This window comes from Manis pentadactyla, chromosome 2, assembly GCF_030020395.1.
Source record: "Manis pentadactyla isolate mManPen7 chromosome 2, mManPen7.hap1, whole genome shotgun sequence".
In the NCBI taxonomy this organism is placed as follows: Eukaryota; Metazoa; Chordata; class Mammalia; order Pholidota; family Manidae; genus Manis; species Manis pentadactyla.
In genome coordinates this window covers 49,094,219-49,104,545 of record NC_080020.1, presented here as the reverse complement: position 1 = coordinate 49,104,545, position 10,327 = coordinate 49,094,219, and the positions used below count along the sequence as shown (strand labels likewise).

At 57.7% G+C, this 10,327-nt stretch overlaps 1 protein-coding gene across 3 annotated transcripts in view; it reads right to left on the bottom strand.

Moving 5' to 3' along the window:
• The window catches only part of UNC5A (unc-5 netrin receptor A), a 59,280-nt gene that overhangs the window by 1,338 nt on the left and 47,615 nt on the right, over nucleotides 1-10,327 (bottom strand). Inside the window, exons 3-15 of one of the 3 annotated variants that reach the window (XM_036884766.2) lie at nucleotides 8,552-8,695; nucleotides 8,188-8,291; nucleotides 7,847-8,027; nucleotides 7,046-7,213; nucleotides 6,295-6,459; nucleotides 5,098-5,286; nucleotides 4,689-4,991; nucleotides 1,956-2,043; nucleotides 1,543-1,711; nucleotides 1,151-1,384; nucleotides 854-1,003; nucleotides 606-770; nucleotides 13-191 (exon numbers count right to left, since the gene is read on the bottom strand). In XM_036884766.2, the coding sequence (XP_036740661.2) occupies nucleotides 13-191; nucleotides 606-770; nucleotides 854-1,003; nucleotides 1,151-1,384; nucleotides 1,543-1,711; nucleotides 1,956-2,043; nucleotides 4,689-4,991; nucleotides 5,098-5,286; nucleotides 6,295-6,459; nucleotides 7,046-7,213; nucleotides 7,847-8,027; nucleotides 8,188-8,291; nucleotides 8,552-8,695 (2,239 nt within the window). The remainder of the gene's footprint in view (nucleotides 1-12; nucleotides 192-605; nucleotides 771-853; nucleotides 1,004-1,150; nucleotides 1,385-1,542; nucleotides 1,712-1,955; nucleotides 2,044-4,688; nucleotides 4,992-5,097; nucleotides 5,287-6,294; nucleotides 6,460-7,045; nucleotides 7,214-7,846; nucleotides 8,028-8,187; nucleotides 8,292-8,551; nucleotides 8,696-10,327) is intronic. The other 2 variants (XM_036884767.2, XM_036884768.2) reach the window with 2 other exon arrangements.

The window sequence follows — 10,327 nt, the reverse complement described above, 5'->3', positions numbered from 1 at the left end:
TTTCCCACCCACCTGTCCAGGTGAAGTTTCTGGGCCAGAGTTCGCCAGTCAGCACCCCGGGAACAGGGTGGGTCCAGGCTGGTGATGATCTTCTGCCGAATGAGGAAGGGGATCTTGAAGGCACTGGGGCCCACTAGGGCTGGGACCCCCCCTTCACTCTCCAGAGCCAGATTCTCAGCAAATCTTGTGTCCTGAGGGTGGGGAGGAGTAGAGGTGCCTGTTAGAACTTTGCCTGGCCAGGCCCGTTATTACCTCCTGCTGGAGGAGTGCCCAAACCACCCAAGAGCATGGACACTGGTACTTCCTGGGTAACCCTGGTGCGCCATGGCCTTGCTCACTCAGAGGAGCCCAAGGCTCAGAGGCCTCGTGGAAGTCTGCCCAAAGTCACATAGCCAGTGAGCAGATGTGATGTTTGGCCTTTCTCCCCTCCTCCTTCCTACGACCTCTCCCCAAGTCACCTCTGCCTGGCTTCATGCTGACCACTCAGAACTCACTATACTCCTCTCACTGCCTTTTATTCTCCACTCAGTTCCTGATGCCAGAAACACAGGGGCTGGGGGGTGCCTGCACACACTGTGGTGCTGCTGACATCCCCTCCTGCTCACCTTGGTGATGTTGAAGTTGATGTTGAAGCTCTGCCCATCACCCTCCACCTGCCACACCCACAGCTTGCAGGCCAGATCGCTGGTGCTAGGGCTGACTCGCTCCAAGGTGAAGGTGCAGTGCAGGTACTGCTGCGGACCATTCCAGATGTGATAAAAGGGGATCTCCTTGGGGGCGGAGATGCAGAGAGCAGCATCAGGTGACACCTGTATCAGGTGTGCCCAACACCAGGCCCCTTGAGTGCCCTTACCTGGTAGCTGACAAGGACCTTGCTCTTCCACAGGGAGCTGGGTACATCGTGGATGGACAGGCGCAGGTTGTGGTAACTGTCCTTGAAGTGCAGGAGGCGGGGCTCCTGGAGCAGCTGTCCTCCCAGCTGCTTCTCCAGCTGCACCACCTCCTGTAGTGCCCCAAGTGGTCAGTTCAGCCTGGGGCACTACAGGAGAGCCCCTCCCACTTCCACTCCTTTCCTGAGGGCCAGGAGCAGTTAGGCCTCAGTGCCAGGCATGGTGCAGCCTCCCTGAAGCAGGGTTGGGGTGGGTGGTACCTTGAGTGCATCGTGGGTGTCATGCAGGCAGTAGACTCGGATGTTGTACTCGAGGGAGGTGCAGGCCACAGGGGCAAACAGAAGCAGCTTGAGGCGCTTGGCTGCAGTCACACTGAGGGCCTCTCCTACGAGGGCAAAGCGGCCTAGCTGCTCGGTGAAGACATAGCAGGCACCAGGCTCCAGCTGGCAGTAGTAGAGGTGGGAGGGCGCCTCCTCACCCAGGTGCAGCACGTCCTGTGGGCAGGGCCCGATGGGTCAGCTTGCAGCCAACTGCAGCTCTGAGGAGTGGCCAGAGACCAGGGCGGGGGCATGGCTGACAGGCACGGTGGGAAGCCCAAGCTCTACTCTGAACCCAGTTCTCAGGCTGGTGGCTCGGGGCTGATCCTGCTCACCTCCCAGCTGCCCTCACAGGACTGCTTTTTGAGGCGCAGGCTCCAGCTCTCGGGGTTAGGCTCCCCACAGTGGTCCATGGTGAGGATGACAGGCCTGGTGAGCAGGACTCCGGGGGGCCCGCAGCTAACGATGGGACTCAGCAGGGTCTGACAGCCAGCTAGGGGCAACCTCAAGTGGGGAAATACAGGTGGAGAGGGAAATGCATCAGTGGACCATCCTGGATCCAGGTTCCAGGCAGGGCAGGGGTACCCTGGGCTTGGGCCCACAGAGCTGGGTGGAGCTTAGGGGCAGCTCTTCCCCTATTCTCCCTTGGGCCAGGGCAGACCACCCCAACTGGGTGGGCAGGTTTCATGGTGACTGAAGGCAGGGGACAGGACCCACCCAGCCCCAGCAGCAGGGTCTTCACCCACACCTCACATCCTCTGGCTTGTGCAGTGTGAGGTAGATCTCGTAGATCTTTCCTCGTGGTATGGCATCTGGGGGGATGAGGAGGCTGATCCCTGTGACAGAGCAGGAGGGCCAGGGCTTACCAGGGCTGCAGAGACACCAAACACCCAAGTCTGCTCCCCTATACCACCTCCCTTTGAGCAGTGCCCGGTGTCAGCCCGGCTTGGGGACAGAGGTGCCACAGGGACTACCACGCTATCCAACCACCCACCCCAGCATGAAGCTGAGTCACAGTGGTCCCCACAGCAGCTGAAGTAACTCAAGTGGGAAAAACATGCCTAATTAGCCAGTGCACAGAAAACTCTGGAACAAAAGGTGCCAGGTTTGCTGTACCTACCTTCCCTGTCGCTCAAAAGGCACATGGTACAACTACGACATTCCCTACCCCCTGGATAAACTCCAGCTCGTCCACCCGGGTTTAAGGCCCTTCAGCTCTGGCCCCAACTGCCTTTCCTACAGCATTTTCAGTCCAGCCTATGCAGCATACTCAGCAGTTCTGGAGCCACTGATCTGTGCACACTTCTGGGAATGGCTGCTCATGGCTGAAAGGTGGGGCTAGGGCCTTTAACAACCTGGCCTACTTTGGTAGCCCTCCCTGATATGGTAACCACTGCACGATGTCCTCCTTTCTGGCTGATTCATCTCAAGATACCCCTGGCATCTTACAGGGGCAGCATCAAAAAGTGCCTGCTGAGTGAGGAGTGGTTCCCAGGGAGAGGCATTGGGACAGGGCATGGTGAGGATGGGGGCTGGGGAGTTACCATGGGGATGGCATGGAGTGGTTCTGCCCACCTTCCTGCCCTTTTAGGACGGGGTGTCCCTCTGTTAGGAGGGGCCTCTGAGTCTCATGATGGGGGAGGGGAAGGAATTCTATGATTTTATCCCACCAAACCAAAAGTGTTCATATGTGCTCCAGAGTGGGTAGCTCTGAGGTGGGCTGGCTAGAATATCACTACTTCCCAGGAATTGAAGCCCTGAAAAGCAAAGCCATTGATAGTGGATTTACAACTACCATTCCCTTCACTAGCCTGCACTGCCTCCTGGTACTGACTGCTAGTGTTGGTGACAGTCCCAGAGATCCGTGAATGTTCTCTGTGGTAGAGGAAAACATACTCACATAGTCATTCCATGAATCCTAATGTTGAGTACTCAAGGTGAGGGAAAAATCCATGGGCCCTGCTCTCATGAAGCACTCAGCCCAGCAGGGAGAAGGTAATGGGATGGTAGTAAAGGGTGCAGGGAGGAACAGCAGCCCCCCTACCCACACCATCCTGGGGAATGAAGGGCCAGTGGTCACTGAGCACCTACTGTGAGCCTGCCCCTTTCTAAGAGCTTGACATGGACCATCTCACCTCATCATCCTAGCAGCCTGTGAGGGTGACTTGAACAGAGAGAGAGAGCTGCCAGGCCAACACCCGAAGTAGCAGATGATTGGGTGGATGGGGGTAGAGGGACCATGTATGCACAGGGCAGCATGGTTGCTTGGGGTGCTGAAAGCCCACTGTGACTGCCATGTGAGGAAGGAAGAGAGGCCACCGCAGCTGGCCAGCAGGGGATTTGGGTCATTGTGGCCTTGTCACATGGGCTTTCCAGGGGTCATTGGAGAGCCCCAGAAAGAGTTCAAGCAGGAGTTGGACATGATTTAAGTCTGGCTTCACTGGGTGAATGCTTGGAGCCGTGAACCAGGTAAGAGGTAGGTGTGGTGTCCTGGGCCAGGACAGGCACCAGAGAAGAGGATGCAGAAGCATTTGAGGAGGAAGAACAATGGGATTAGCGTTTGATTGAAGCTGGTGTGGAGGTGAAGGCAGCAAGTGAGAAGAAGCAGGAGGTCAAGGTGACCCCTAGTTTCTGGCTTGAGCAACTCAACTGTGCTGTTCCTGAGGTAGGGAAAGCCAGGAAGCAGGAGGTTCTGGGGGAGGGTGGGAGACAGTGCTGTTTTAGGCACAAGGAATCTGAGGTGCTGTGAGACACCCAGATGGAGCTGCCCGGGAGGCAGCTGGGTGCACGATCACGTTGCCCAGGGGAGTCACAGTTGGTGATGGAGGGGTGGGAGTGCCTGCAGAGACATGGCGATTAAAGCCCTGGGCTGGGCGAGGCCGCTCGGGGAGAGGGCGCTAGGAGAGAGCTCTGAGGAGCACCTACGTTTAGGGAACAGGCAGCAGGAGCAGCTGGAGAGGGGCAAGAAAATCAGGGCACGTGGGCTCATCTAAGCTGAGGGAATACAGGATTTCAGGGTAGGAGGGGCCAGACGCACCAGAGGCGGTGGTGCTTCCTCAAGAGATGACCAAGGAAAGGATCTGTATTCGCTATTAAGGTGTCTCAGGGACCCTGTCAGAGGGCTTTCTGTCCCAGGTGTTTGTCCTCTGCTACCTCTCCACTAGTTTGCCAGCTCCCTGTGGCCAGTACCTGTGCTACGTCTGGGCTCAGGGCCTGGCTGGAGCCCAACACACACAGGCTGGCTGGCTACCTAAATGATTGGACAATAGACCTGTGCACTTGCTTAACAGAAAGCTTCACTGTCTGCCAGGCCTGGATCTTCTCCAAAACATTCCCCCCTTTTGGCCGCTGGCCTGACTCACTCTCAGGGTGAGGCTTAGTGGCACAGGAGGAACATCAGGGCTGCTCTGACTCCAGGAGGGACATGGAGGCTAGTCTTGCCTCTCAAGAGTTCCCCAGGGCACTCTGGGGTCCTTCCCACCTGTATTAGGGATCATCAACCGGCCCCCAAGAAAGTTGAAGGTCCCATAAGCCATGTTGCTGGTGCCACGGGGCAGGGAGCGGAAGTAGTTCTGGGTAGAGAGGCGGGAGACGAAGTCCTCGGCTTCAGAGGTGGGTGAGCTGTGGTGCAGCGTGTGGCGGCCACCACCCAGTGGGCTGAGCAGGTGCCCATTGGCTATCTGGAACTTGGGGCTGGATCCATCCTGCCGGGGACACAGACTGCCCTGGCAGGTGGTGGTGGTGGTGCTGAGGTCTGGCTGGATGGTGAGCAGATGGGGATTGTCTGCAAGGGTAAAGACAGCCTCAGGAGGTGGCATATTGGGGTACTCACTAGTGCAGTCCTTGACTTGGTGGCCTGCACAGGAATGCTGGGGGCAGGGGCACCCTACCTGCTTTGCTGGGTTTGATACTGACAGGCTGGAAGCCTGAGGTGAGGATAGACGAGTCAGCCACGTCTGAGTCCAGCCCTTCCTTCTTGCGACAATAAACGAGGATGAGGACAAGCAGCAGCAGGAGGAGACACACAGCCACAGCAATGAGGCCCACGTAGAGGGCCACGTCCTCGGGGCCGGAAGCAGCTGTGGGAGAGAGTGCGGCCTTGGGAGGGGCAGGGTGCAGGAGGCCGGGAAGGAGAGGTCAGTGGCCTACAACCCAGGAGGATGAGGCCTCCACTCCTTGGGCTTCAGCACTAGCAGGGCTGCAGATGCCGGCAGCAGGGAGCACAGAGTCAGCACGTGTGCGTCCCAGCCCTGCATCTGCCACGACCTTGCTGTGTCACTCTGAGCAAACTGCATCCCTCACAGGCTTGATTCAGGCTCAGGTTGCTGATGCTGGAGAATGGAAGGGGGAAGAGACACTTCCCTGGATGGCCTGGGCTGAGCTATTAGGCCAACCTGTTCTTTTGGGGCCCAATCAGCTGGGGCTGAGGGTGATCTCCTGACACTCCCAAAGTAGGGGATCTGCTTCCTGCAGGGTCTGCCAGTCTGGTTCTTAGCCAGTCCCTGGGCCAGGAGCAGGTGTGCCAGGGCTCTTCAGGTCTGCCTCCTCAGGCCTGGGGCAGGGGAGGGGAGGGGTGACTGCCTGCCTGGAGGAAGCTATATTGACTTTAGAAGGGCTTTGCATAATGGAAGAAATGTCCATCAGAAAGGAATTGACACAGATAATTAGGTTTTTAATTGAAAGAATGGAGGAGGACGTGTTCTAGAGAAAAAAAGTCCAACAGAGATCTTTAATTGTTGGTTACTGCCTTGTAATTAACAGGCCTCACAAGCCCAGGGGCCTCACAGGACTTGTGTGTGCACTTGGGAGGTGGGGCAGAGGTGATGCTGCAGGAGAGGAGGTGGGGATGACCCTGGGGGCCAGGTGCTGTGGTAAAAGTTCAAATGTATGCATGTCTAAGGGAAGGTGGGGGAGGTATTGGGGCATGTGTGGGTATGTTAGGGATGGGGGGTCCCTGAGGGTCCTGAACTTTGGAGAGGGGGTGCAGCCCGTGGCAGGGGACAGACTCCATTAGCCATTACCTCCCTGGGGCTGGGCAAGACCAATCCTGACAACTCAACAGGACTCCCGAGGTGGAGAGGACTCACTGTGCACACAGAGGTCGCTGGTACAGTTTCGGGTGTCCAGATCGGTGCCCTGGCACTCCTCACCTCCATTGCGGGGTGCTGGGTCAGAGCACTCGCGGCTTCGCCAGTGGGTACAGTCGAGCCCACAGGCTGACCACTTGCTCCACGGGCTCCAGCTGCCATCCACTAGATGAGAGACAGACATGGACAAAGAGGAGGCAGCATGGTTAGCCCAGGGAGCCAGAATAGGTAGACTGCAGGTGTGAACCTGCTGGGACCTGGACCTGGGTGCAATGCCAGGGCCAGGGCCAGGCCCACCATCTGCACACCCTCTGGTGTCCATCTGACCTGGATGACGCATGCTAATGACGGGAGGCACGATGACGCCGGGCCTGCTTGGCACTCTCCACACTAGAGGGCCATCCTGGCCCCAGGGAAAGTGAGGCTGCTTGGTCCCACGATGACCCTCTGATCCCAGGCACAAGTGGTTCTGCAGCCCCAGGCTGGGCTCTGCCCCTGCTCCGCACTGACTGTGCCTGTCTTGATTGAACCTCAGACCCTATGACTCAGCCCCTTTGCTGAGGCTGTGCCTAGATACAGATCAAGCCCTGTCTCCAATCACATTGAATCCCATCCTGGTCTTGAATTGAGACTGGCCCTGTGTGTGGGAGGGTGGGATGGAGCCATGGGGGGCAGGCTGGAGGGTGCGATGGAGCCAGGGCACAGAGATGGTGTGGTGAGGGACGATATGGGAGGCAGTGGCCTCTGGTACCTGGGCACAGGGTGGTGCAGGCTGTTTTCTGGACATTCTGTCCCTCACAGAAGGCACCCCCGTTGAGAGGCGCCGGGTTGGTGCAGCTCCGGCTCCGTTTCTGCCAGCCGCGCCCACAGCTGGCGCTGCAGACGGACCACTCGGTCCACGTCGACCACCCACCGTTCACTGGCCGGACAGAGAAGGACTGGGGTCAGGGAGCGGGGGCTTCCTCAGACATGCTAGCCCAGGGGCCGGGGCAGGAGGGCAGAGGGCTGTGAGCTAGAAATGGGCAGGCTGAGGCTGTGCTGGGAGAGAAGGAAGCCCTGGTGGAGAGGCCACACTTGTGCTTGTTGGCCCCCAGGGCCAGGCAACACCTATTTCACAGCCCCTCGGCCTGGTGGGCACTGGCGTGCTCAGCTGCAGCTCCCATGCTCCTCCGGCCCGACTCCAGCCTTTCACAGGGGGACTCACACACCCACCACTGCCTGTTCCTGGGGACGCCTAGAACACTCTGCTGCCCACACCAGGAACACAGGAGCATGGGCTAAGGTCTGTTGCCGTCCCTAGATTTCCATTCTGTCCCCTTATCTCCATCTGCACAGTGCCTGCCAGCCATAGGTAAGCCAAGGGATGGTCTGGCCACAGAAGACCTACCAACCTGCCCAACACCTCCACCCAGACATGCCCTTTGGCTCCCCGACATCCGCAGCAAACCCTCTCCTTGTCCTGGTCCTGGCTCCACCGGGAGCCAGCTACATGTCATCATTCCCATTTCCCTATGCCTGGGAGCTCCTCCACCCGGCCAGTGCTGGGGCCCACCGTAGACGATGACAGCGGCTGAGGCACTGCGGCGACGTGCTACAATGTTCTTGGCCACACAGGTGTAGTTGGCTGTATCGGCCAGGCGAGCCTGTCGCACCACCAGGCTGTGCTCCCTTGTGATGTACACGTTGGGGTCCAGGGATGGGTCCACCAGGTCCTCATTCCGGAGCCACTCCACCTGAGGGAGGGAGCCACACCACTGTACTGCCCGCCCACGCCAGCTCTGCCTGGAGCGAGAGTGGCCCCTGGAAAGGCACACTCAGGGGGGCACACTGGCACCAGTATCCAAGACCTGGAATCCCTGCCCACCTGTGGAGTGGGTAACAGAGCCCCCTCACCTCAGCTGGGGGGATGCCCTCTGGTGGGCGGCAGGGCAGCACGATGCCCTGCTCCAGGGACACCTCCTTAGCCAGCGGCTCCTGTTCAAAGTTCTTGCGCAAATCTGAGGGAATAACAAGAGTGTCCTCTAGCCTAGTGCTTCATACTGGCTCAGCCTGGCCCATCCTATCTACTGGTCCTGCAGGGGCCATGGCACGTGGCATGAGGAAGTGCCAAGTGACCAAGGGGACATAGGGCTTGTTGGGCAGTGTGCATAGGCACTTCCACCATGCATCAAGGCGGGACCTGAGGCTTTCTGACTGGACCCTCCCCAACCCGAAACCTTTGGGCCACTCCCGCCCAAGGGCTGGACCCTGGACTCACAGGCAATGCGGATGTAGGCCTTCTGACTCTTTGTAGTGCCCGAGGAGCTCCATGCCACGCACTGGCACCAGTACTCCTCCAGCCCAAACACCTTCTCCACCTGCTGCCTGGAGACATTGATGCGGACCTCCATGGCGGGCAGCCCTAAGGATGGGAGGGGTGGGTCGCGAGGGCCCCAGTCATGCTGAGCCTCACACAGGCCTTGCTGCCCAGTCTGGATGTATGGGGTCACCGCACCACCCACAGCTACTCTTTTTGATAGGCAGGAGAGTGGGCCCAGGGGGCAACCATCAGCCTGGAGGGAACTCGGGTGGTACAAAGGGGTAGTTCATTTATATCTCCTGAGGGCCAGGAGTGGGTCATTACCACCTCTATTAATTGTACTTTGTTACCCAAGGCCTGTGTCCCCAGAGTCACAGAAATGTCCTGAAAAGGGCTTTCTGTTTTTTCAGAGACAACAGCACAGAAGAGCTTTAGGCAAGAGGGGCTGGCCTCCAGAGACCACAGGCATAGGGGATGGGGCAACCTGGCCAGTCCTGGGGCCTTTGTGGGTAAAAAAGCATGAGGAAGGATATGGTTTACCTCCCTGGAGTTTAGCAGGTACATCCTGGCATGTGATAATATAATAACAGCTATTAACAATATAATTACAGCAATTATATAGTATGATAATAGATCCCTGGGGCTTAGCCAGGGTTTCATACATGCTGGTTTTTTTCCTCAATCTACTCTCTTGGACAGTATTGCTCCCACTCTATGGATGAGGAAACAAGGGCTCAAAGAGGCAGTGATTTGCCATAGGTGTCCAGGGATATCTGAATCCAGAGTGTGTTCAGAGGGCTTGGATTCCAAGGTGTGTTCAGGGTTCACCCTGCCTGTCCCACTGGGAGAAATGTTGGCGAGGGCGAGGGGGCAGCCCACAGAGGGGAGGCTGGCCTGAGACGGGTGCTTGGTACCTTCTCTACCCAAACTGGGCTAGGGGGACTCCTCTTAAGGATGGGTTCAGCCCCCACCCTCTGCTGCACTTAGGCCAGGGAGTGGGGTGTGCCAAGGAGAGCCAGACCCTCTGGGGACCTAGAAGGCAGGATGCCAGCCCTCCTCCAATACCCTGGCCCTTAGCCAAAACCAGTGTTCCCAGGAGTGAGAAAAGACTATTTCCAATTTCTCCTCCTCCTGACCCCAATTTCCCTTGGGTCACTGGCTTATCAGAAAGAGGGAGAGAGGCCGGGCAACCAATGTGTTTCTATTGTTAACAGAGAAATTCAATTAGGGCTGCTTTGCTGAAGGAGCAGTGGCCCAGCTGAGCAGGCTAGCCGGTAGTCTGTTTTCCCTCTTAATTTCTCTAACCAATCTTCCTCTGACCCTTACCCAGACCCTCCTCAAGAGTCTCTCCAGATCCCCCACTGAGGCCCCAGGTTTTTCTATCACTTGCCCCTGTCCCCCACGAGTTCTCACAGGAAACTGGGGGGATTCACCTGTGGCTGAGGCCACTATCACTGGGCTAGATCTCTCCATCCTAGGCACTGCCCACAGCCCCTTTTCTCTAAGGTGCACATTCTCTGGGGTGGGGTGAGGGCCAAGAACACAGGTCCCTCACAGGGTCTGTGCATAGGAGAGGGTCCCTGGGCACCAGCAACCTGTCAAACAAACCGAGTATTGGGGCATCTGAAAAACAGCCATCATACACCCAGAGATGGAGACAGGGTCTTCCTCCTCTTAGCCTTTGGGGTTAGTGGTGAGAGATCTCTAGAACATTCTGAATTGGGTACTTTTCCT